The sequence below is a fragment of the Coffea arabica genome, chromosome 10e (assembly GCF_036785885.1).
Source record: "Coffea arabica cultivar ET-39 chromosome 10e, Coffea Arabica ET-39 HiFi, whole genome shotgun sequence".
Taxonomy (NCBI): Eukaryota; Viridiplantae; Streptophyta; class Magnoliopsida; order Gentianales; family Rubiaceae; genus Coffea; species Coffea arabica.
Genome location: NC_092328.1, coordinates 1243539 through 1270576, shown reverse-complemented (window position 1 = coordinate 1270576; position 27038 = coordinate 1243539). Strand labels below are relative to the sequence as shown.

At 38.3% G+C, this 27038-nt stretch overlaps 2 protein-coding genes and 1 pseudogene across 3 annotated transcripts; 2 read left to right on the top strand and 1 right to left on the bottom strand.

Annotated features, from left to right (window-relative positions):
• The first annotated feature begins 661 nt into the window (after positions 1–661).
• On the top strand, positions 662–10488 carry LOC113712545 (hexokinase-2, chloroplastic-like; annotated as a pseudogene).
• A 5339-nt stretch (positions 10489–15827) lies between these two features.
• Positions 15828–19501, top strand: LOC113712374 (AP-2 complex subunit sigma). Its single transcript, XM_027235773.2, has 6 exons — positions 15828–15963; positions 16134–16232; positions 16321–16371; positions 17715–17888; positions 18907–18966; positions 19222–19501. The coding sequence occupies exons 1-6, from the start codon at positions 15961–15963 to the stop codon at positions 19261–19263; spliced, it is 429 nt and encodes a 142-aa protein (XP_027091574.1). The 5' UTR covers positions 15828–15960; the 3' UTR covers positions 19264–19501.
• Positions 19502–20234: 733 nt separating this feature from the next.
• Positions 20235–26522, bottom strand: LOC113712373 (uncharacterized). 2 transcript variants are annotated; one of them, XM_027235772.2, is made up of 14 exons: positions 26300–26522; positions 24884–25225; positions 24362–24513; positions 24174–24234; positions 23682–23806; positions 23324–23531; positions 22948–23233; positions 22773–22839; positions 22600–22660; positions 22441–22510; positions 22272–22362; positions 21812–22159; positions 21505–21717; positions 20235–20788 (listed from the first exon to the last, which is right to left on the bottom strand). In XM_027235772.2, the coding sequence occupies exons 3-14, from the start codon at positions 24449–24451 to the stop codon at positions 20369–20371; spliced, it is 2040 nt and encodes a 679-aa protein (XP_027091573.2). In that variant the 5' UTR covers positions 24452–24513; positions 24884–25225; positions 26300–26522; the 3' UTR covers positions 20235–20368. The 2 variants fall into 2 exon arrangements, with proteins under 2 accessions (XP_027091573.2, XP_027091571.2); XM_027235770.2 differs by having other exon boundaries at positions 22948–23242; positions 26300–26438.
• Between the last annotated feature and the right edge of the window lie 516 nt (positions 26523–27038).

Here is a 27038-nt window from a genome sequence, read left to right as displayed (position 1 = left end):
CATCTTATATGTACGTTGCACAAAATCGATCTGGACGATTTTGCTGACAACCATTAGGGACCTGTCCGAAGTCCGAACAAAATAGAGATGTTGCGTCAACATCGTCTTGTCCGCCCATTACACCCTCAAACCTGTCTGGACTCCGGTCCCGCAGCACAATCTTGTTTTCCACAGGCCCACGACATTAATTTAATTAATCCGAATCTAATTATTACCAAAATATAATCAAATAAATAAATTATATATATATGTATGTATGTATACACACGCACATTAACAATAACAATGAGACTAACGACCAGCTAAGTCATAAACAAATAAACAAACGACCAGCTAAGTTGTCAGCCAAACGAGCCAGACTCAAAAATTACCCACAGATTATACTCTTAAAATTTCTTGTCTGTTGTCCTCAAATCTAACTGTTCAAACTTCGCATCACGACACAAATATTCACGTAACGGTCACAGTTTCAACACTTCATAATTCATAATTGTAGTAGTAGCTACCGAACCCTTTCACTAGTCTGTCTTTCTTGTGAATCACATATTTCTTGATCTCACCGACAATGTCAGTCACCGTTGGCTCACCGGGAGTCTGATCCATCTATGGAAGTGCACATTCAGCTAAAGCTTTGGGTTCATTTTCGCGGCCCCGGGTGAACATGGCCGTCCAATCTAATGTAATCGCAGTTGCTCCGATCTTAACTAAGTTGAAGGAGGACTGTGCTACTCCCTTGCCAGTTTTGCGCCACCTGGTAGCCGCCATGGCCTCCGACATGCGGGCAGGCCTCGTTGTCGATGGTGGTAGTGATCTCCCGATGATCCTCAGCTATGTTGACGCGCTCCCAACCGGGTATGTTTTAAGTGAACCATTTGCTTGCTCTCTTGTTTTACTTGAGTTAATTTCTCTCGACTTCTGTGTTCTATGGTTCACTGTTCCTTGTCATTTTACTATAATTGATCCTTGTGTCATTTTCCCAATTCTTAGACAAACTTTCACTTATTCTTGGCTTGTTTTCAGAAATCGGTACTGCCGCATGCCAAACATATATTCTTGATGTACTGTACATCAGTGATACTAGTAAGAAAAGAGAGAAAATTTGGTCAAATAAATGGTTTAGTTTCAAACTTTTGGAGTTATAGAAAATGAAGGCGGTTCGATATCAATTGCATTATTATGAATTGTTAGAGAGAATGGTCCATTTAGAAAAGCATATGATATAAATGCACTTTTCTTTAACTCAATCTTTTAGTAGCGTTTGTAGCTAGGAACTAGAGATTGATAAGCTTGCCTGTTTGTTTTCTCTAAGAAACGAGAAGGGATTGTTTTACGCATTGGATCTTGGCGGAACAAATTTCCGGGTGCTGAGAGTCCAGTTAGGAGGAAAGGGAGAGCGGGTGATTACCACCGAGTTCGAGCAAGTTTCTATTCCTCCAGAATTGATGTTTTGCACCTCTGAGGTTTGTTGATTCTGTACTAATAAGCAATTCTTGTCGACAAGTCATTGTTCGTCATCATTGTTTAGCTAAACGTGCCACACTTTCTAGGAGCTATTTGATTTCATTGCTTCTGTGCTGGCAAAGTTCGCAGAGAAGGAGGGTGGAGAGTTTAATTTACCAGACTGCCAGACAAGGGAAATAGGATTCACATTTTCTTTTCTAGTGAAGCAGACTTCTGTCGACTCAGGCATCTTGATTAAATGGACCAAGGGTTTTGCACTCTCTGGAACTGTTAGTATTTCTTGACTTGTGTAAGCACAGTGCTTACCAATCAATTTGTTTTTGAAAATTTTTCAATTAAGCTTCATGTAAGTAATACATCCCTCATTCGCTTCCTGAAGGTTTACTTGGAATTAAATCTTGGTTTCCGGTAAAAATTTCCCAGTAAGAACAGTTGTGACTTTTCTATTGCAGAGTATGCACTTTATGCTTTCGTGCTTCTTTACCAAGAATTTACATATTAAATTTACAATCTGACTCACTAAATCAATGAATTCCCTGTAGGAATAACAGTAAAGACTATTTCTGCCTATGTTAATTTATCTTAGGGCAAATTACATTTTAGCCTCCTGTGGTTTTTGCGAAAATCACATAACCCCCCATCGTTCAAAAAGCTATACATAAACCCCCTGTGGTTTGGGTTGAACTGGCAAATAGACGGAAAGCACCCACCGTAACGATTCGTGGGCAAAACACGCCTGTTCTTCTGGTAGCAGTAGGAAACATACCCATATTACCCCTGACCACTTTGACGTACCCAATAAAGCCTAGATGGGTGCTCCTCGTCTCTTTCCATCTTCCGAAATACTTTGTAGCTGACTTTGCACTGAATGTTGGTGAAGGAACCAAGATAGAGAACGAAGGAAATCTGAAGGTGAGTTCTAACATCAAGGTGCAGTCTTTTCCTTTTCCTGAAATATGACTTGAATGGATTATTAATTTTTTTTCAATAAACTGTAGATGTCATGCTCAAGCAGTGCTGGTGGAAGTACTGAAGATCTAAGGTACCAATACCTATTTTGTTCATGTGAGAGAAAAGCAGCGGTAAAAATTGTTGAATCTGACAAACCTTCAAAAGGAAAGCTATATTTTGTTTGTGCGACAAGAAGCTGTGAATTTTTCTCATGGTGCAATCCAACAAGGAGAATCAGACAAAATTACACTAGTGATTTGAATGTTACAAGGAGAGACATATTTAGTGGAGAATCAAGTATTGATAGTTCAGATTTAGAAGGCTTACGCATGGATGGTGGTTTATATTTGAGGAAAATGAAAAACATTGAAGAAAGCTTAGGAGCCATAAAGATTTGCGTGGGTGCTTGTTTTGCTATATCTGTGCTATCATTTCTCATTTTGATGTTTAAGTGAAAATACTTCAGATGAATTGTGGCTCTAAAAGTGTTGTAAATCTGAACCTGTTGTGTTCAATGAATGAATGAATGAATCTGTTTTGGTAGTCAATTGATATAATAGGCAAACATGATTTCCAGTTGGTATGAACCTGCTTTGGTACTCACAGGCTGAACTTGGTACTCATCGAGACAGCACAACCAAAAAGCACATACATGAGCTATCCAAAGTGGACATTTGCAATGGTTTAAAGCAAAAGAAAGTATCTCAATTAATTTAACCACCATTATAGCTATGCGGCAAGAGTTCAAGTACAGACATAATAAGGAGCAGTAAAGGTTCAGACTAAGTTCTAAAGCAAAAAAGCACACATCAAAAGCCAATTTCCAAGATGCATCAAGCATGGAACCAAATTCTGAAGCATTGAACCAAATTCGTATGACTTACTTAACATGGGCTCACACCACTGAACTTTGACAATATAGCTATTCAGAAGTTCATAACCAATTTTTACAAAACAAAATAAGGTACATAAGTAGCTAATCATTAAGTCCAGCCGACACCAAGATTTAACAAAAAGTGTAGCAACAACATAATCATTAAGTCCAGCAGACACCAAGATTCAACAAAAAGTGTAGCAACAACATATTAACATTAGACACCAAGATTCAACAGAAAGTGTAGCAACAACATATTAAAAAAAAGCATTTGCAGACAAATAACTTAATTGAATTACAAACACGTTTAGCCCTCTTAGTCCTCACATTCTAGAAACACGTTTAGCTTTCTTAGCCCTCAAATTTTCCAACACACTTGCAACTGTTGGTACAAGTTTTCTGACTCTAGTTGATCTTCTAGTATCCAAAATGGGTTCAACAGCAGAAGCAGTTCTTCTAGTATCCAAAACAGGTTCAACAGGTTCATCTGTTGATCTTCTAGTGTCCAAAAGAGGTTGAATAGGTTCATCAGTTGGTCTTCTAGTGTCCAAAACAGGTTCATCAGTTGGTCTTCTAGTTTCAAAAACTGGTTTAGCAGCAGAAGTTTCACAAGGCTGCATAAATAGACAGGTTTAAGTTAGTTAAATGCAGTAATTGCAGTAATAATCCTCATCATTAATAGTACCTGTGACACTGAACCCTGTTGTGAGACAGATCCAATACTTGTATTTCCAGCATTTACAACATCTTCACCTGCATTTCCAGCATCACTAGCTCCAACAGGCACCTATTTTAATGGTAACACATAAGGTAACAAATTAAGTACATATGACACTGATTACAAAGTAACTACTACTTACCTTATAAAACTTGGACTTTGGATGGATTGGGAATTTACAAGTCCTAGAATTATGTCCTGGCCTAAAACACTTATTACAGTGCACAGCAAGTCCTTTTCTTGTAGATGTGGTGCCTCTAACTTCATCAGCTTCTCTTCTTCTCACTTTCTTGGGTCTTCCAGGTTGCTTTCTAATCTTTGGGGGATTCACCTTTTCAGCTCCTTTTGAATCCCAATACTCTTCAGAGGGCATTGCAGCTATAGTGTAGTTATAGGTGCTCAAGTATGCTTCTTTGCTATAACAAGGATCAACATAGTGTTCATGCTCTGATTTATCCCTTTGAATGGCAGCAATAGAATGTGAGCATGGAATCCCACTTAGTTGCCATGATCCACATGTGCATGTTCTGCTCCTTATATCAACAACATATACTCTAGTCCCACAATCCACTTCATACTCAGCATTCCGAGAATAATGAGCTAAGCAGAACCTACTATTTAGCTTGTTCTTCTCAAGTCGTTCTTGTATGTTTGGACAAAGGTTCCCTTCATACTGTTGCATGCCTTCGCTTTTCACATTTAGCCTCTGCATGAGTTTTCTTCTTATCCACTCAAATATGGAGATGATTGTGAACTCTCTTGCTGGAAGTATGTAGGAATTAAATGACTCATTCAAATTATTAACAAGAATATCACTCTTGCATGAGGAGCTGAAATGTGACCTGGACCATAAATGTGCAGGAATCCTGTTTAACCAACCAGCTGCATTCATAGCTTCTCCCACCTTTGGATCAGCCCTTTCCAATTCAGCCATTGCTGTCTTGAAGTCACGAATGTTTCCAGCAGACGCAGCTGCCCAAAAGTACTCCTTCAACTCCTTTCCCTTGAACTTCTGTTTGAAATTTTGATATATATGACGAAGGCAGTACCTATGCTCTGATTCAGGAAACACATCATCAATTGCACTGACTAATCCTTTTTGCCTATTAGATATGAATGTCCATGGAGCTCCATTTTCAGCACCAACTTCAATTTTCAACTCCATCAAAAACCATTTTCATGAGTCATATCTCTCGGCTTCCACTACAGCCATCGCAATGGGAAACATGTTATCATTGCCATCCCTACCCATAGCTGTCAAAAGTTGTCCACCAAATGGACTTTTTAAAAAGCAGCCATCTAATCCAATTATTCGTCGACAACCAGCTAGAAACCCATTCTTCATTGCACTTAAACTCCAGTACATTCTTTCAAATATCCCAACCTCGTTCTCATCCAGTCTAGTCACTTGCAGGACAATATGGCTACCAGGATTCCGGATCAACAAGGTAGCAGCATAATCTCTGATGACATGATACTGTCTTATATTATCCCCTTGTAGTGCATCTCTTGCCAATCTTTTAGCTCTATAAGCCTGTCTCATGCTTATGTCCACCATAATCTCTCTCCTCACAGTCTTGACAAATCCTTCAATGGAAGAACTTGGTTCATCTCTGAACCTGTCTAAATATTTTTTGCTCAAATATCTTGCATTTGCATGATGGTTGCTGTATTCTCTTCCACACACATGCACTCCTTTTATTGATTTGATCTGAAAGGTGCTTTCATTTTGAATTGGGCTTGCCCGTATTTTCCAAGAACAGCCCTTTTTGCACATAGCAATAACTTTTGCTCTTTCATTTTTTTTGTACTTCATGGTGTAGCCTTCCCTGACATTCCATTCCACAAGAGCTTCTCTAAAGGCCCGTAAGTTCTTAAATTTATCCCCAACTTTCAACTCAAAATCTGATTTTCTGAATTCAACTTCAGCATTAAAATCTCGACAACTATTACCTTTCCCATTTCTTTCATCATCTCCCCACATAGTGTCAAGCAGTTCTTCATCATCAATAGCAAATTCATTCCACTCTTCATTAGTTTTAGAGCTCTCCCCTTCTTCAAATTTGTTCTTAGAAGAGCCTGGTGTTTGCAGATCCTCCATTGTATATGTCTGGTTTGCTGTTGCTGGTTCTTCATCTGTGCCTTTTGCCTGCTGCTGATTTTCTATTTCATTAGCCTTTGCTCTGTTTGCATAAATATCCTCATCTTCTGGTCCTTCTAATCCCTCTTTCAACCACTCAGGCTCTTCTAAACTATCAGATATAGCATCACCGTACTCATCTTCATTTTCAGGCTGTTTTTCAACTTCATCTTGCTTCTCTACATCTTTTTCACCTTTTTCCTTTGCTGAATTAGAGTCTGCTTTGCTGTGCTTTTTGTTTCTAGTTAGCTTGGTCTGTCTTCTCACTGACTTCTTGACTATCTGTTTCCTCTTTTTGTTTGCTAACTTTTTTGGGGTATCTTTATCAGATGCCACATTTTGTGCTCCACTATGTGGGGCATCAGTGGGGGCACTTTTACCATGACTTTTTACTCCAACTGAAGCAATTTCACTGGGCATTTCATCACGCAATTCAGCATATATGTTGATAACATCTACTCCTTCATGTGCAGTTAACATTAACTCTATTTCTTTATCTCCTTTAATTTCAGCTGCTCCAACATACAACCCACAATTTGGTATTTCAAAATATAGGTTCACATTCGAGGCATCACCATACCTACTATACAATTTACACAACATATCCCTGGACAATTTTCTTGTCTCACAATTTTTAAATACGGCAACATTGTTACCAGTATAGACAGTTTCTGGTTCCCATATGAATATACCACCGAAATGCAATTTTATAGTAATTCTTTTTGAAGTTGTCATTTTTTTCAAAGCCTGCATTAGAAATAGTGAAACACATGATAAGAAAAAAAAACACAATCTGATTAAGAAAAGGACATTTAATAGATTACACACTTCAATGAAAACACATGATTACAAAAAAATACTATCTGATTAAGAAAGGGACATATTGCATATCGCATACTTCCATGGACCACATGACGGCCAACAAGCCGACAAGCAAAAATTATTCAATGTCCAAATTGTCAAAGCTTTATCAGCAGCCGAATCACTCTATATTATTGAAAATCAAGCCACCCAAATTTGACCCAAATCTGACACTAATCAACAAATCTCAAACTAACAAAGTCATATTCTACCCATGTTTAGTTGAAATTTCAGTGATTTTAGAACTCCCGAATGCAATTTTCTTTACCCTAATCTTAATGCATAAGTTCAATTCTAGTCGATAAAATACTCTATGCTTAAATATGATAATACAGATTGTCCCAAAGCAGCAAAATTTTAAATTAATCAACGCTTAAGCAAAATAATCACTGATTTATTAACTTTCCAATGCCCGATAGTTTCTGTTCAAAAACCATGCAAGTGCATCTTATATACTAAACTGATGTCAAAAAACTTACCAGATGCAACAACAGCTTTCGTGAGTCACTTTCACAGCTACTTTTTTGTCTTCAATGGTAGATCTACGATTTTAATTTTGTGGGTTAAATTTTTCTCCTTCATTCGGTGGTCATGTTTTTCTCTCCTTTTCTCACGACAAAGACAGAGCAAGGAAGAATCTGACTCATCTGCTTCGTTTTTGTATTTATATTAGGGTAATTTGGACATTTTGCCCACGAATCGTTACGGTGGGTGCTTTCCGTCTATTTGCCAGTTCAACCCAAACCACAGGGGGTTTATGTATAGCTTTTTGAACGATGGGGGGGTTATGTGGTTTTTGCGAAAATCACAGGGGGTTAAAATGTAATTTGCCCTTTATCTTATGCATCGGTGAGCTGTTCTCGATTTAGTTCTTTTTATTGTTATTATCGTTCTTGCTCTCTAAGGCAAGCTTAGCTCATCACAGGCAGGGAAGGATGTAGTTGCATGTCTGAATGAAGCCATGCAAAGGCAGGGATTAAATCTGCGGGTTTCTACTCTGATACCTTTTCATCTTCTTCTTTTGTTGCCTGGAAAGTAGGGGAATGATAATTTATAGGCAACTATCTTGCAATTTTTAACATCTCTTAGCAACGTTGTCTATCGTCAAGTTAGGTTAATGATACTGTCGGAACTCTTGCTGGAGCTAGATACTGGGATGACGATGTAATGGTTGCCGTTATTCTAGGAACTGGATATAATGCTTGCTATGTAGAACGCAAAGATGCTATTCCTAAGCTTCAGTCCCACAACTCAACTTCTGGAGGAATGGTCTGTCAATTTCCGGTAGTTAAATCAAATTCTCCAACACAATAATCTAAGACCGTCAACTTTATTTGCTGTAGTGTGTTTTCAGATCATAAATACTGAGTGGGGAGCATTCTCAAATGGCCTTCCTTTGACCGAGTTTGATAGAGAGATGGATGCTGATAGTATTAATCCTGGTGAGCAGGTTAGCTAACAAACTAGGTTATTTTTCACTGGACATACTAATGTAGTACCATTTCACTAGTCTGCAAGCTGTCTAACAAAGCGTAGGATTGACTGGAATAGATATTTGAGAAAACAATTTCTGGTATGTACCTGGGTGAAATTGTAAGAAGAGTGCTGCTCAAGATGGCTCGAGCTAGTGAATTATTCGGTGACTCCATTTCAGAGAAACTGTTGACTCCATTTATGCTCAGGTTAGTAGGCATGCATATAATATAAATGCGAGAATTATCTCCATACGTATTAATCACCTCACAATTTATCACAGTGAGCATCTTTATTTGTCAATCAAGGAGTCAAATGACACAGATAACACAGAGACAGATATATGCTAAATAAGCTATGCAATTAGGACTTGGCTATTCGAACTTTAATAAGATGAAATCACTTTGTAACATCATCCAAGGCATCTCAGCTTTTCACTTGTTTGTTATTTATATTCAAACTCTGTCACAATGGTTGACAATTGTCAATCTTGCAGTCTCATTGCTGATGACAATTGTACTTGATTCGAAACGGACAGAAAAAAATAATAGTTCATTTTAAAAGCGTGCTCAAATCAAATGAGAGTGAAGGGCTTGTGCACTTACTCAGACAATGGTTGGCATGTTTATTCTTAAGTTGTTGTGTATGAGGTATGAAAATTGTGCTATTCTAAGAAAGAAAGAAGTCAAGGGATCAGTTGTGTTTAATAGAAACTGCCAGAGTTCCAGTTCTTGACTTTAGCGGGTGACAAACCCTATGTTTCTTTATTGAAGCAAATTACAATTATCAATTTGTTTTCCATGCTTATAGGATGACTATATTTTCAAATTCATCATTTCATGACATGTTTTTTAACTGATAGTGATGACTCAACGCATAAGAACTTAGTCGAAACTAGTCTTTGCAACACTAAAGCTATCTGACTTGTGTCATTTTGTGGTTGATATGGTCACTTAATCCTGGACCAAAATCAAGTCAATATTTGCTTGTACACTCTCTGCAATGTATCTTGTAGGACCCCAGATTTTTGTGCCATGCAGCAGGACACTTCGGAAGATCTTGAAGTTGTGGGGACAATCCTCCTTGATGTAGTCGGGGTAAAAAATTCCATTCTTGTCTCCCTCGCTCGAATTTGTCAACTTTACGTTGGCATTGGTCAAATTGAAAACTGTCTGTGAATGCATCTCCTCATGATTAACACTTTCAAAGGACCTTTAGTAAAATATGAGTCAAGCTGTGAGGGAAGTGAAGGGGGGGTGAAGCTAGGAGCATCATGCATCTCTCACGAAAAATGATTATTCTTTGCAATCATTATGTAACTAAACGAGGAAAATTTTTAGCATCTAATTTGTTTCAGTTGCATTTAAATCAATATCCGTTGGAGTTACTAATGCTTTTAAGGTTTATGGCTGATTTGTGTTTCTCATTCGATAACACTGGTAAAGAGGGTAGTCATTTCTACTGACACTCTTATTGATATCAATATCAATACTACTGGACAATGTTTTAACTATTAATCTGGACATCAGGTAAGTTCCAATGCAAGTGGAAGGCAGATTGTGGTGGAGGTATGTGACACGATTGCGAAACGTGGAGGCCGACTGGCTGGGGCAGGAATCGTTGGGATTCTTGAGAAGATGGAGGAGGATTCAGAGGGTCTTATATTCGGAAAGAGGACAGTGGTGGCGATTGATGGAGGCTTGTATGAGCATTACCCACAATACAGAACGCATCTCCAAGAAGCCGTTCAAGAGCTTCTAGGACCTCAAACCTCTATAAACATAGTAATTGAACACACAAAAGATGGATCTGGAATTGGTGCTGCCCTATTAGCTGCTACAAACTCGAAATATGGACACAACTTTTAAGCCAGTGTTGCTTTTAATTCATTGGACTGATTATTCCCCCCCTCAGAAATTCTCTCTTTAGCAGAGAATCGAGAAGGCATTTGCATTTGGATTCAGATATAGGGATTGCAACATCGTGAAATATAATCTGTTAAATGACCAACTGCTGTACTTCTTAATATGAATTCAATGCTTTTCCTGTTATGAGTAAACATGAACTGTATTGATTTTATGCTGCTAACTGGTCCCCAGAGGACCAATGAGAGCTATGGTGTGGAATTGCCAAGGTGCAGGGAGCCCCTTGACAATTCCCCACTTGAAGGAGGTTAAAAGCCTCCTCTCCCTGAACATGATCTTTCTGAGTGAGACTAAGAACAAAGCTAAGTATATGGAGAAGGTGAAAAGGATCTTGAATTATGATAACTGTTTCGTGGTTGAAGCCATGAATAGGGCTGGAGGAATGTGTCTGATGTGGAATGAGGAGACTAAGGTCAAGGAGATCAAACATTCTGCCTTTACTATTGAGGTGCTGATAGAGGATGAAGAAGTGAAGAAGGATTGGTGGCTGATAGGAATCTATGCCAGTTGTGATAACCAGCAAAGAAAAGGACAGTGGGAAGTCATCAGTAGGAGGAAAGTTTTGTGGGGGGAAAACTGGCTTGTCATGGGGGACTTTAATGACTTATGCTCAAACGAGGAGAAGTGGGGAGGTAGAATTAGGGAGGAGTGGAGTTTTTATGAATTCAGAAATTTCATTCAGGGAAACCAGTTAGTTGATATTGGGTTTGAAGGCAATCCTTGGACATGGAGTAACCAGTGGCATAATGGAGAGATTAGACAAAGGCTGGATAGGGGTCTAAGTAGTGGAGGATGGAGCAATCTGTTTGAGCATCCCAAGTGCACTCACTTAGAGAGTTTAGCCTCTGATCATAGTATGTTGATACTGGACACTATCCCAGGGGTAAAAAGGAAAAAAAAGAAGTTCTTGTTTGACAAAAGGTGGGTACAGAGAGAAGGTGTAGGAGAGGTGATTAAGAAGGCTTGGGAAGAGGAGGTTAGAGGGTCCAGAACGTTTAGAGTTATGAATAAGATTAAGAGGTGTAGAGTTGCTCTGTTGAAGTGGAGAAATGGTTTCATTGACAATACTAGGAAGAGGATTTCTACCTTGAAGCAGCAACTTATTAAGGAGAAAGGTTCAGAGGTTGAAGGTAGGAAGGGGAGAGTAGCTGTCCTGAAAAATCAGCTTGTGGAAGCGTATAGGGAAGAGGAGCAATACTGGAGCCAGAAAGCTAGACTTAACTGGTTTCAAGAAGGAGATAAGAACACTAAATACTTCCATGCAGTGGTGAAGGGGAGAAGGAAAAGGAATAATATAGGGGATTTGCAGAAAGAGAATGGGTCTTGGACTACAGATGACAATGAGATTGCAGAAGAGATTGCTAGTTTTTATAAGCAGCTTTTTGAATCTTCTAAGACTGATGATCTTGAGGAGATTTTGGATGGCATTCCTAGCAGTATTACTAGCCAGATTAATGATAACCTTACTAGACCTGTTGAGGAGAATGAGATTAAGGTAGCTGTTTTCTCCATGAATCCCAATAAGGCTCCAGGACCTGATGGGATGACACCCCTCTTCTTCCAAAAATTTTGGGCTACAATTAAGGAGGAGGTGGTGAAAGCAATCAGTTCATTCTTTCACTCAGGCCACATTCTCAGATCCCTGAACCATACCATTATATCGCTTATTCCTAAGGTAGAATTGCCCACTGATATGAAGCATTACAGGCCTATTAGCCTTTGTAATGTTCTATACAAAGTTATCTCTAAAATCCTAGCTAATAGGCTGAAACCTGTCCTGGAATTTTGTATCAGCAAAAACCAGTCAGCCTTCATTCCAAACAGACAGATCTTAGATAACATTATCATTTCCCATGAATGCCTTCATTTCCTAAAAAACAAGAGACAAGGCAAGGATGGCTATACGGCTATTAAATTGGGCATGTCTAAAGCCTATGATAGAGTTGAGTGGAGTTTCCTGAAAGCTGTTATGGGAAGAATGGGGTTCAATCAAGTCTGGATAGCATGGATAATGGAATGTATCAGCTCAGTCTCTTACTCCTTCAATGTCAATGGAGAGACTAGGGAGTATGTGATCCCCTCAAGAGGTATCAGGCAAGGTGACCCACTGTCACCTTACCTGTTCCTATTATGTTCTGAAGGCCTATCAAATCTTCTTAGGAAAGCAGCACGACAGGGCAAGCTAAGTGGATTAAGAATAAGCAGAAAATGACCAGTGATTACTCATTTATTTTTTGCTGATGACACCCTGATATTCTGTAAAGCTGCGGGGGAAGAAGCAAGGACTTTGAAAGCAATTCTGAATCAGTATGAGAAAGCATCTGGTCAAGTTATTAACCTGGAAAAATCATCAATCTGTTTTAGCAAGAACACTAAGGTTGAAGACAAGAAGGAAACCTGTGAGTCTCTGGATGGGGTAAGGACAGTGAGCCAAGGTAAATATTTGGGGCTTCCTATGGTGGTCACAAGGACAAAAAGTCAGATATTTGCCTACATTAAAGACAGCATAAAGGCCAGGCTCAACAGCTGGAAAAACAAGTTACTAAGTGCAGCAGGGAAAGAAGTGATGCTAAAAACTGTGACAATGGCCATGCCAATTTATGCAATGTCTTGCTTCAAGTTACCAGTTACACTCTGCAAGGAAATCACAGGCCTTATGGCCAAATACTGGTGGGGTGAAGCAGAAGGGAGAAACAAAATACATTGGTGCTCATGGGACAAGATGATGAAGGCAAAAATGGATGGGGGTCTGGGGTTCAGGAATTTGATAAGCTTCAACAAGGCGCTACTGGGAAAGCAGATTTGGAGGTTGCTTAGATTTCCAAATCTGCTGGTTAGCAAAATATTAAAAGCTAAGTACTTTCCAAAGGATTCAATTCTGAACTGTAAGATTCCCAAAAACTCTTCCTGGTTCTGGCAAAGTATAATGTCAGCTAGAGAGATTGTTAAGGGGGGAGTACTGAAGAGAGTCGGATCAGGGAAGAGCATTAGAATTTGGAAAGATCAGTGGATCCCAAACAACCTGAATGGAAGACCAACTACAATGAGACCAGACAGAGGGGAGGAGCAGAAAGTAGAAGAACTAATCTCAAGCTTCAGATGGAATAGGGGTGAAGTCTACAAGAGATTCAACAGGGAGGATGCAGATAATATTCTGAAAATACCAATCAGTTTGTCAAGGTCTAGGGACAAGTATTATTGGTTACATAGCAAAAATGGGGAATACTCTGTTAAGTCTTGCTATCAGACCTTACTCAAGGAAGAGAAGAGGAAAGGAAATGGTGCGAGAGGTGAGACTGGTTCCAGCTATGATGACTCCAACACACAAATCTGAAAAACGCTTTGGGAGCTGAACATAAAACACAAGATCAAGCTATTCATATGGAGATGCATTACGAATACACTGACAGCCAGGGAATCAATTTTCAGGCGAACAAAGCAAGGATCGCCATTTTGTTCAAGATGTGGGGATGGCATTGAAACAGTAGAACATATTCTCTTCCACTGTCAACAGGCTCAGAAGGTTTGGAAGCTAGCACCAGTACAATGGGATGGTTTACAGAACCAAACAGGATGCTTCAAGCAATGGTGGACAGCATTAGTCCAAGCCAGAAGTAGGAAAGGAGGAAGGCAACATATTGCATTGACAGCTAATATACTTTGGCAACTATGGAATGACAGAAATGAAATGGAATTTGAAGGGAAAGTGAGAGATGGATGGAAATCTGTATGTAAAGCTAGGACAGAATGGATGGAGTACGAGGAAGCTGGGATAAGGAAAAAAGAGAGAAGTACACCAGAAACAGATAAAGCTAGAGAAAGTTCAAGGGAGGAAGGAAGGGTGGAGGAAGGTCTGATGGAAATACAAATAGCTACCAAGAAATCAGCTGAGGGCAAGAAGCTGGGAATTGGTGCTGTAGCCAGGCAGACTGGAGGGAGAATCAGAGCTGAATGGAAACTAGTAGAAAGAAGCTCGGGAAGGGATATTCAAGATGAAGCTGAAGCAGTAAGATTGGTAATACTGAAAGCAAGACAATTGAGCTGGCAAAGAATCAAAATCATCAACGAGAACAAACAGCTCATCGCTTTGCTGAAATCTGGGAAAGGTGACAATCCAAATACTGCTACATTGGTGGAAGACATACAAGCTTTAGCTAATCTGTTTCAAATGTGCTCTTTTGAAGAAATAACTAGTTGTAATATGACTTTATGCAATCATATTAGTCATTATGCTTTAAGCATATGTAGGGATGAGGAGAGATTTTTTGGCTCTCCTTAAGTGTCTTGGTACACTTAGTATAGCTGCTTGGGCCATTGCTCAGATATTGTAAAGTTAGTTTTTCTATAAAATGACATCTATCGTTTCCGTAAAAAAAAAAAAAGATTTTATGCTGCTAGGCTATTCTCTTAGTATTGCTAATTTAATATGCAAAAGCTGGGAAAAAGTTATGCTGTGTCTAGAGGATGGGATCCTAAGACCTGTGGGATTGAAACATCCGAAGAGTGCCAACTGACAAATGCAATACTACCCAAAACAGGTGTTCTGAATTTAATCCAGCGCTATGTGAATGTGTTTCAAGTATTTATTTTCCTAATCCTGTAGCACCTACAATTTCTAAGTGTTTACTTCAAGAAGTTGTTGTGAAAGTTCAAAGAAAAAAAAAATGTAGGAAAAGACTTGTGAGGGCACCCATATCTCATTTCTTTAGATAGACCCAAAATTTGTAAGCTAGTAATATGGATATCAGAAACCGCTAGGCCAATGGCTCAGTGGCCACCAGAAAGGGACTTAAGTCCCTCCTTGGGTTGTTGGTGAGGGTTCAAACCTCACCAGCAGCGAAAAAAATCTAAGAGCTGTGTCATAGCACTCTCTTGGTTTAGTTGGGTCTGTATACCCACTAGCCCCTACAACAGCCTCCTTAGGCTCCCCCTCCCCCTAGATATGATATAAGCTAGTAATAAATATCGTCATGAAATTTCCCCAACATACTGCGATTTAGATGGGATTTTCTACTTTTTCTGCTTGAAATAATCACTTTTCTTTTCTTTTTTCAATCTAAACAAAAGAATATTTATTTATTTATTTTGGTAATAATAGAAATGAATAATAAAAATAGAAAATCGTTCAAAACATTTATCACATTTCACTAATTGAATTTTTTTATCATTCACTTTTAAAATATTAATTTTATGTTTTTTACAGATTTAAGTTAATAATATTTCATCAAACCTTTCTTTTTTATGAAAAAATAAATATAATTTGAATTACATTCTATTGAATTTATAAAAAAATAAATATAATTTGGGTTAGATTCCATTGAATTTATAAAGGTCATGAAATATTTTAGAAGTGGATTACGAAGAAATCAACGTGAGATGGTGGTTTTGAACGCTATTCCCCGGCCCGTCTGCGATTTAGTCAACAGTTAGCGGCTTTGACCTTGGACTTGTCTTCCCAAAGTTCCCCTTTTCTCAAGTTGCTGGCCTTCGATTTGCCTCCCTCCTCCATCTCCGTCGCCCGGTTTCGTCTCCAGCTCCATCAACATTGTCCTTAAAAATGGTAATTTTTTTAAAAATTTAAGGCAAATGAACAAAATTTTACAAAATTGATCTTTATTCGTAACATTAATCAAACCATTATTTCTTCTACTGTGGAAATAAGCAGGTTGATTAGAGTTTTACTCTTTTTTCTGTCCTTTTTTTTTTTTGCATAAATTTGGACAACGGTAGATCCGATTCATATTGCTTCAGAACAGGCAAGGCAAGACTCGTCTTGCCAAGTACTACATTCCTCTCGAGGAATCCGAGAAGCACAAAGTCGAGTACGAGGTATTTTCACTCTTATCATTCATTTCCAATTGATGATTAGTCTTTTCTTCTTCCTTTTAATTATCTCCATTTTTAATATGGCCGGTAGGTTCACCGTTTGGTTGTCAACAGAGATCCGAAATTCACCAACTTTGTAGAGGTAAAGTATTTCGATCCTGTTATATATGGAAATTATTAAGTTGCTATTGAAAGTTCTGATTTTCTAAGTTTCATCTTCTTGATCACATACTAACCTGAGCTAAAAGGTAAAGAATTTCGGATCATTTATGTATAACAAGATGATATTGTAGTATTAGTCAAATTTAGGGTATTATCTTGGAAATATGGCAGAACTAGACAAGATTATATTGTAAACATGAATGCAATTTGAACAGAAACTAGATGAGATGCCTTAGGCATTTTTGACATTGACCAGAGGACATCCAAAATAACTGAACTTAAAGTCTCTATAATGCTAGTCCTACAGCAAGAGACCAGAATTTTTATAATACTAAGAAAAATTTTGGCAACTCGCAATGCTAATATATGATTACCTTGCAATGACAGGCACTAGAAACCCCTTCTCCACCCAAACTGATTATCTAATCTTTTTTTTTTCCTTTTAGTTTTTTTTACTGCAATTCTTAAATTTTATTGTTGTAAAATGTAGCTCCCCATGCAAGAGTAACGTTCCTGCCTAGGCTTTAAGATCCGTGAAGAATTCAATTTTTCTGTTGTTGTTGTTCATATCTGCTTGTATTGTGGTTGCAATAGTTGCTCAGTTATCTGTTTAACTTTAATCTAAGTTGCATTTTGTTACTCTGCATGTGACATTATCGTATGCCATTTTTGGAAAGAAAGGTTTATATCTTGTTGTTTGTATCAGAGAAAGGGAAAGAGATAGACATGAATATGAACCTTTGTGACTGAGTTATGTGCCTAGTTGACATGAATCATGTTGTGACGAAGATAATTGACTGAATTCTTGGGTCTGCTGCAGCTTCAGAAAATATGCCTAGGGATCACAATACTTTCATATGGCTAATAGATTTTAATAGACTTTAATAAATAACTATCAAGCTATTCTTTATTTCTTTCATACATGATTGTGCATTGACTAAAACTTGTTACTTCATTTCACATTTGAGATAAGAAGATAGACAGCATGGGATGTAAATGAGATCAATTTAAATTTAAAATTATAAGGACCATTATGCATAAAGGAAATTTGTAAGGTTTACCCTGAATTCATTTCTGTTCTGATAGTCCTCTAAATCAGTAAATTGTGCACCCCAAAAGGAGGCTGTTTTGCATTTTCCAGTGAAGAATTGCCTCTCCTATTGCATGAACTGCATAGAATTACCTTCTGGTCTTTGGTGTTTACCAGGATGGTTTGTTTCGATCTCCATTGTACTTCTCTTGGCTAACAATTTACAACTCTTGAGAGTTAATTTTCATCACCTTCTTGATCTGCTGATGAATTCTACATGATCTTGCTCTCAGTTCCGCACCCACAAGGTGATCTACAGGCGATATGCAGGATTGTTTTTTTCCTTGTGCGTGGATATAACAGATAATGAATTGGCTTATCTCGAGTGTATCCATTTATTTGTGGAGATACTTGATCATTTCTTCAGCAACGTATGTGAGCTAGATTTGGTCTTCAATTTTCACAAGGTTAGTCAAATTTTACTTTCCATGATGCATTCTGGTATCACTTATCTGTTTTTGTTTTGATTTGAAGTTTGTCATCTATCTTTTTATGTAGTTCAAAATTCTACTTTTTTTGGGCAAATCATTTAGTTGTCCAGTTGACCACATTTTTTGGCTGATTCCGTTTTTTCTTCTGCATACTTTAAGTTTTTTAAAATGCCTACTATGATTTTCTGGATTTCGAATGCTAATTTTTAATTTATGAAAGTGAAATTCAATCTGGCTGCAACCTTTTTCGACATAATATATCGGAGATGGAAACTCTTGTTGCATGCTTAATGCATTAGGTTAGTGACTTTATTGGGAAACTACAAAGTAAAGTTCAAAGCAAACACCTCCTTGCTGGTAAGGATAGAATACATTTTCTTTCTCCGTTTTGAAGGTTGAACGAGTGATTAATAGTTGTTAATTTGCTACATGGACATTTCATAATTTTTAGTTGCTTCTGTGTTTTAAAATTGTTCTAACAAGGCCACTACGTTCTTCAATTTTAATATGTTCATGCCCAGGGTAATGTTCGTGGAATTGAATTACGATCTTTTGGATTCTTACTTTTCCTTTATGTTCGTAACTACTTTACTAGTAGAATACTGTAAATTTAATTATAGACCATAAGGCCCAGTAGAATTTTGCTATGTTTGTGGCATACTTGTGCAAAATGTACTTCTGCTAATGTGAAAAATATGTGCTCTAATGTCATCCGAAAGGGCAGGACACAGCATTAGCATCTTTTGAGAATGGTACAATTGTGGTGATGTGGGGGCTTTTTACCTGAAAGATCTCTCTGAAACGTATGTAGCAAGATTTGCCCCAATGAATATGCTAGTTGTAATAGATTTGGTATGTGAACCAATAAGCTCTAACATATCAAAACTTATGACGTGCATTATTTTGCATTGTCTCTTTTGGCTATAAAAATAAAATTTTTATGAAATATGCCCCGCTTAATTATCAGACGTTGATTTGTTTTTTGTCTTGGAAGGTATATCTCATATTAGATGAGTTCATTCTTGCCGGAGAACTTCAAGAAACAAGCAAGAAGGTAATCCCTACCTTTCTTGAATCATTAAGCCTCTGCACTAATTTATCAACTTGATTCCCTCATCCCCACCCCCTAAACCCCGCAGTCTTTAGGTTGATAAACGATGCCATGGGTAAACTGTTAATACACGGGATAAAATAAAATAAAATAAAAGTTTAAACAAGATTATGATTTTCTAGCCATGATATTGAAATTCTTATGCAGTTTCTATTGTTGGAAATTTGGGCAACTAATATCGATCTTGAACGACTGCAGGCTATCATAGAGCGGATGGGTGAATTGGAAAAGCAAGAGTAAAGATTAATTTGTGGCATATTTTTCATGAGCTCGAGAATACAGTCTCCCCCTTTTGTCCCCCAATTCGCCAAATATTTGGTCAAATTTTACCATATTTTGTGAATAGTGCCCCAGTTGTATTCCTGTTGCAATGTCTGCATTTTTTAAATCGTCCAAGACAACCCTACCACTAGGTTTTGTGAAGATATTTTGACGTTGCTTGGTTGTCTAATTGATTGCGAAGTTCCAGTTTATTTAAGGGTTGGCGTGATGGCATTCTCCAGAGGGGAAAAAATGGGTGTGTTTGCATAGGCGATTATTTAGGAAAAATTATTTGAAATTGTACTGTAGCATTTTTTTCTTTTCTTTTTTGGGTAATTGAAGATGCATTCAAGGTCAATAAAGCAGTCTACAACATGAGATTAGTTTAGTAGTCATCCTTGGTGTCGTAATGCCCCTTAGAATCATCCGAAAAAAATGGGAGAACAAAAACAGGACAATGATGCGAAATAATTATGTAGCTTCAAAATCTACTCTTATTTATCGCTTATAGCTGCTTCTCTGAGGAGCTTTTGAGTCCATTTACGTTGTCGTTGCTCTGCCATGAGAAGCTCGTCTGCAGATAGGAGGACTGCAGTTAAAGACAAGTTTTTGGTTTTGCATATTGTTCGCGGCATGCAGAGAGTCCTTAATTAGAAGATTTTAATTTACTTCCAAAATCCTTTTTTTTTTTTTTTTTTGGTTGGGTTGTACTTATTTCCACGGTACGCAAGCATATGCTTCCTCTGGTTCTTCATTCAACTTAGTCAGGGACTCAGGGCAAATCGAAGTCAAAAAAGTTTGGTGGTTGATGTAAAGATGCAAGCATGAACAGGAAGGGCCTCGAGTCAAGGCACTGGTCTTTTTGTTGTTATTTGTTGCCCCTATTGGCTCTTACTTTCTCGTGCTTACTTTCTATTTCAAGAACAAATTTACATAATAGGCATTGGTAATGCACGCAAAGGTAATGAACCATCTTTACATAGAAGCCAGTTGGACTCGTTCTCACAATTGCAAATTTCTGTATCTCCTATATATGAATTAAATTATTTGTAATAGTTAAATTTTTTGTTGATCAATTTAGCAATTAAATATACTGATTGCAGATTATCCGCAAGGGTACATTGTCAGATCGTACTCCACCTACATTTGCTTCATGGACAGAAGGGAGATGATGATATTGTTCTTTCACAGTTGAAGAAGGCAACAGTGAAGTAGCAGACAGAAGCTGCCGTTGCAAGACTGGAGCATATCTGGCGCCGAGTACTTCTACAGAAGATAGGGAAGGTGAGAAAAGGGTTTGTACATGCTGAAACACGGGAGGAATGTCTGGCCCTTCAGTTTGCTTGTTTGGTATAACTGGCGGGGCAACTCCGGACTTGTAACGAGTCATTAACAGCGAAGCGCGCTTTTGTTGTTGCTCCTCTAGCTGCCGTATTGACGAGAGAGTAGCATCCATAAGGGTAGCACCATAAGATGTGCTGCCAACATTCGGGGGCACCTGGAACTGTCACAAATTAAAACATCGACGGTTAAAGAGGTCGTAAGTTGTAACAAGTAATAAACCGATAGGTTTTGGTCATAATCAGGTCACTGGTGGAAGCAGGTACTCCGAGGTTTCTTTCATAGATTTGCTAGTTATGTTCCCAACAGAAAAATGAAAACCATATAAGTACTCAAAAATGAAGAAAAAAAAAAAAAGAACAACAAAGACGGACTTTTTGGGGAGCATCGAGCACGTTAACCTCGTGAACTAGCTTAAAAGATAGATGACAGCATATTTTGTAGAGAAAGATTTGACCAGGAGGAGAAGATTGGAGGTCCATGTCCCAAAGAAAGGACCTGATGTCAGGGTGGTTAATCTTCATCCATTACACAGGATTGATAACATCGACTGTTGAGCGTCTATGTTCAAGTCCAATTGTAGATTAAATTTAGCAACAAAGACCATTCTATTTATTGAGTTCAGGAACAACCAAAAGTTTTCTTGTTATAGCATCATCCATTTTTAACTTGATGTAGGTGAATCTTTTAAAAATTAATCGTTGTGAAGAATTCCACATACTTCAGAGAGAAGAGCTAATTGAGGCAGGGGAACGTGTTTTTTATTTTTTTTTTGTGTTGTTGGGGGGGGGGGGGGGGGGGGTTGGAATTAAATAAATCTGCAAACTTTCAAGCCAAGTTTGAGTTAACCATATAATAGAGGCTGAATGGTTGTATTACCTTCTGCCCCATGGCTACTGAAGGATGACTAGAGAAAGATGGAGACGAGTAACAATTTTGGGGCACTGGAAAAGGAATGGATGGTTGATTCTGGGAGAGCAGGCCAGGAAAAGGAAGCTGTGTTGAGATTTCCCGACCATTTCCTGCTCTATTAATGCCATTACTAATTTCCAACTGACCACTTCCAGGCAGCAAAGATAAGCAATCTAAGCTCTGTAAAGGAAAATCAAAGACGTAGATAACAGTGAGTGGGTAAATGAAGAAATTCGACGGCAATCAAAAGTGACAAAAAGAGAACAAAACTCGCCTGCTTCTGTGCATTGTAGACCTCATATGGAGCCTGCTGCTGATCTTGAATGAGTCTCTTGTGCAAATGAACAGCATTTCTCACTTCAGTTGCATATTTCTCAGTAGCAGCGCGTCTGAAACTGTCAGAACTAACAACTCCAGTCATACCGTTCTTCCCCTCATTTAGGTTAGCAACAGGTATACGCGCCACTTGCTTTGGTGCTTCATTTGTTCTGAGTTCCGAAGAAAGCATTATTGATCTGTTTTTTCTTTCAGTGATTTGGAGGACCTTAATGAATCGACTAATATAAACATGAGCTATACATCTCTTCCATGGATTCTTTGAATGAATGGAAACTTGAGCATCCTGCATGATTAAAGTTGAAAAGCATGCTTACAAGTGATTCAGAAGGGTGAAATCTCCAGATAAAATGTTGAAAAAGCTGACAGCTTGAGCTCAAAACAGATGTTCTACCTACCTTTTTAGCTAGGACACTACTACTCAATTTTGGAGACTGTGCAGAGCAACTAGTACTTTCAAACCAAGCAGGATGATTAGCAATATGTGGCCTGAAATAGTTTTGACATGTCAATAAGCATAAAACATTATGTTCCAATAAGTAGATTGTTCTTAGAAAAGGAAATTACTGCAAGGGAATTCCCAGCTCCTGAGTGTCACATGATGTTATTGAAGGCAAATCTGGCCTCAATGAGGAACCTGTTTCAGAGCATGAATACTGTGACTGATAATCATCGAAATGATCAATATCTTTGACTACCACAAGTATCGCAACTGGGTAAAATTACCATTATTTCTGGTTTCCTTGATGGTATGTTGTACCTCAGCTTGGCCACAAGCAGCTGCAATCTAAAAGACACCAAAAGTCACCACCTTTATTTCCCCCCCTTTGTTTGATAAACTATAACAAAGCTGTATCTTTAATCATAATTAAATGATCAGAAGCAACACAAAATTATACCGGTGCCAATACAGTTGTTGGACACTTGACGCTTGCTAGGCTTTTATTAAGATTTGGCAATTTTGACCTGTCCAATAGATGCTCAATCAAGAACTAAAGAATGATGGAGACAGAAATATGCATAGGCTTTAAAAAAAAAGTTAAAAAAAACACATACACAGACAGACCCACAAACCTTGTCTTGCTCAACTCACTCCAATCCTCAGAAACAACAGAGTCACATGTTTTTTGGATGGTTTGTTGTTTATCAGATTCGAAAGTTGTCAAGGGAAGATTTACTTCAGGAATATCACTACCCACTTCAATGGTTGTCTGCTTGCCAACCAAGATATCAGGCTGTGAAGTGCCATTTTGCCAATGAAGTATGATAGATTCTCCAGCTGAGTGTTCTGGATTTGACGAATGATTAGGTGCCTCATCTCCATAACTTACTGCCTTAACCTCCTCTTCCACCTTCCCCACTGCCATGTCTATAGACATTATATAAGTTCACGTAAAGAAGAAACAAAGCAAACAATGATGAAGGCTGAAACAAAAGGAAGCGGACAAACCATCAATTGGAGTTAACAGACTCTCAGCTTTTGTTAAGTTGGAAGAATTTATTCCCAATTCTTGAACAGCGGATCCAGCCTTATCTGTCTTGACAGTGTTAGAGAAGACTCCTGCCAAAGCATATAAGGCCTCCGCCACTTCTTCCTCATCCTTGGTGACAGGCCCTTGGGTCCCATCTGCAACACAGCCATGAGCTAGACTCTGTTTCTGCAAAACCAATTCCAATTGTCAACATACTTAATCTATAGATTTCGTTCTATTTTGTGCAATTTCTTTTTTTTGGGGGGGGGGGGGGGGGGGAATGGGGGAACAAGAAATGAATAGAATAAAATTAATTTCTGGACATTATTTTCTGACCATTTTCAGCTTGTATTTCGTGGAACCATCTTTTGTTAGTAATTCAACTCCACCGGCTACACGAGTCAGCTTCTTGCAAACTGGCAATGGTGGAGAAACTGATTCACGACTTCTCTTCTTCATGGCTGTGACATTTGATACAAAATTCTCAATATTGCCCTTTTCTTTTCTAGTGAATAACTAGTGATCTCAATGTTTAACCGGAAATTAATGATCCCAACCCCCACCAAACACGCTAATTGCAGATACCAAAACTTCAACCTTTCAAGTTGAATTGCGAGAGTAGGAGAAACAACTCGAGAATTTCTCATTGCTTGAAAAACAAGGAAAAGCAAAAGAAAGAAAGTTGGAATCCACAAACACCAGGGCTATAAAAATATCAGGAAACGTCCCACAAGACCCACCACATTCAGATCCAAATTAAAATTAGTGGGCTCCAACTACTAATCTTCCCTAATGAATAAGCAACTGAGCAGTAAGTGGATAACAAACCTGATCGCAACTTCCTGGGAACAGAGAAATTACAAACAGTAGTGCAGTCACCTTTCATAAACTGCAAAAAGCTCTCTGAATTTTAGAATAATCAACATTTTATTTACGCTAACGGCCAAACAAATAACAACAAACGCTGCGTAGTCCAGAGCACTGAACCAGAGACAATAAACAAACAACTTGTTTACCTTTTTGGGAAACTTAAATCCTTTATTGGAAGTACTATTTCTGCTGCTAAGACGAAGCTCAGCTTCACCGTCCGACCCCACACGCCCCATTCTGAGCGTATGTTTCCTCGATTTCTTCAAAAATGCAAGCTTCCCACCGTCAAAAACAGAACCTTCAATTCACGAAAACCAACAAACTTGAATTGGAGAACAAAAAGACAGGTACCCCACACAAAAAGAGCGAGAGAGAGAGCGAGTGGTAATAAAAAAAAAAAGGAAATGACAATAAATTTAAAAAAAAAAAAAACCGAAAGAAAGGAAAATCAGACAAGCGGTATATTTGTCAATGCCGCCATCCAAAGGGCCAAAATGCATCAAAGACTAGAAGAACATAAGCGCAGATAAGCCAAAATTGCATTGATGGCTTTTTTTTTTTTTGGGTAGCATGTTAGCAATAATATTAACTGAAAATTTGGGAAGAATGCATGGACATTTGAGTAAATTGTAGTATGTAATCATGTATAGCGTAGTAGCAGTACTAACCACATTGTTGGTGTTGAGTGAGGTGGGGGTTTGGACTTTGGAGGCAAAAACAACGACGAAGAACCTCCTCCGCATTTTATCGGATTGCTGTCCATATGTGGGACTGGGATGAGAATAGGGACACTAGTGACATGGGGGGGATCGATAATGAATAAAAATCTGATAGCTGCTTTCAAGGCCAAGATTTTATTTAGTTTTGACCCTCTCTGGCCTCAAAATTCAGTACAAATGCAGCGGTCTATAGATCTTTATTTCTGTCAACATCTCCTACTCCTCCAGAAGAGAGTGGTGGATTGGTATAACCATCAATCCGCAAGCAGAGCTCTGCATGCGCAGAATTATCTGCAATAAACCAAAAAGGAAAAAAAAATTTGCAATGATCAGAAATAATCTAATCGACAGTAAAAATGTGGACTAAAAGAGGACGAAGTGGCATTTAAGTTTACAGAAAACGTTATTTAGTGAGTGACTGAGTAACCGAGAAGGTTTCCAGAAAGCAGACCCGATAAATATGGTTTTTGGGATTAGCTCGGTTCTGTTGTTAAAGGAGTATATATCAATAAGAAAGTTGGAAAGAGAAAAAAAAAAAAAAAAAAAAAAAGGAGAAAAGTCAATTCAACAGAGGAGGAGGAGGAGGAGGATTCCATGCCAGATTTATCTCTGCCTGAAATTGAAATCTCTCTTTCTTCGTTTCTATTCATTAGCATTTTATCAATCCATCAATCAACCTATCTATCTATCGAGACATATAATCGTAACAAAGGATTTGTAATTTTACTACACATAAGGATGAGACGAAGAGAAGAAGAAGAAGAAGTGCATTTAGGTAATAAGTGGGGACTGGACAGCCTCAAGGGCTCAAAGAGAGAGAGAGAGAGAGGTAAAATGGTAAAAGCTAAAGAAGGATAAAGGGAAAAAGGGCAAAAAAAAAAACAGAGTGAATTTGGTCCCTTTTCAAAATCTTTTTTTCTTCTTGGTGTAGAGAATCTGGTTCTTCTTCCCCAAATAGTACCAGTAGTAGTAAAAGCTCTCTCTCTCTAACAGAAAAAAAAAGAGAGAGAGAGAAATAAGGAACGGACCTCAACTAAATTGAAAAGTTGTTGAAGAAAAATGGCTGCAAAGCTGAGCGACCTTAATAAAAGAAATTGGTTTAATTATTAAAAAAAAAAAAAGAGGAAAATATGCATCAACAGAAGTGAGCAGAGCAGAGCAATCCCGGAAAGAAAGTCGGAAGTAGAAAAAGAAAAAGAGAGCTGGGAGATTGAGGTGATAAAAGTGCCTCCTCCTGGTTGCTTAATTGTTGTTTTGGTGATAGAATGCAATAAGAGGAGAGGAAGTAGTCCAGAAAGGATGAAGGAAGCAGCCACAGGAATGAAGAATGAAGAATGAAGAATGAAGAATGGATGATGATTATACCTCCGGCCTCCCCACCCCACTCCACTGCAGACTGCAGTTAAACCAACCAAACAACAATAATGCTCTCTTTCTGCTGCTTCTTCTTCCTCTGCTCTATGCAGTTGTGTATTTACATTTCCCTCTCCCTTCTCTTTCCTTAACAGTCACAGTCCCAGAAATAGAGAAAAAAAAAAAAAACCAACCTGACTTTTTCCACTGCAAACAGATCCTTTCAGATTTTTCCTTTAAAAAAAAAAAAAAAAAAAAAGGGTTCGGAGTTCGTACACTGCAGAGTGCAAACAAACACACCGCTTCCTTCCTTCCTTCCTTCCTTTTAACTAACCGCCTGGGGTCCACAAACACACACTCTCTCTCTCTCTCTCTCTCCCACATATATATATATATATATATATATTTTTTTTTTTTCATTTTTCTACGCCTACGTGAAGCTATGAACCGGGGATCATAAAATGCTTGTGGAGTAAGTAGTGTCTTGACTTTTCACGACCCAAAGTTACTTTATGTAGTTGTTTGTAATTAATACACGCCTCCAGTCCTCTGCGCAAAACGTGAACTTATTTAGCTTTAGAAAATGCAGCTAGCTAGTAAAAAAAAAAACGGATGGTTTTTGACCAAAAAAAAAACAAAAGTAAAACGGATGGTGGTGGGTCACCGGCTATTCAAATTAAATAACAGCGCATTTGATTCTGTTTAGCCGTTTTAACCTCCTCCTCAGTCCTCCCCTCAATTCTGAGATGGG

Coding starts and splice junctions, on each gene's coding strand:
- LOC113712374 (XM_027235773.2), top strand. Junction 16,233..16,320: donor AGCACAAAGTCGAGTACGAG/GTATTTTCACTC, acceptor TATGGCCGGTAG/GTTCACCGTTTGGTTGTCAA. Junction 18,967..19,221: donor TTCAAGAAACAAGCAAGAAG/GTAATCCCTACC, acceptor GAACGACTGCAG/GCTATCATAGAGCGGATGGG.
- LOC113712373 (XM_027235770.2), bottom strand. CDS start 24,451: ATGGGGCGTGTGGGGTCGGACGGTGAAGCTGAGCTTCGTCTTAGCAGC. Junction 22,840..22,947: donor AGTGAGTTGAGCAAGACAAG/GTTTGTGGGTCT, acceptor TCTATTGGACAG/GTCAAAATTGCCAAATCTTA. Junction 22,511..22,599: donor CAAGGAAACCAGAAATAATG/GTAATTTTACCC, acceptor GCTCTGAAACAG/GTTCCTCATTGAGGCCAGAT.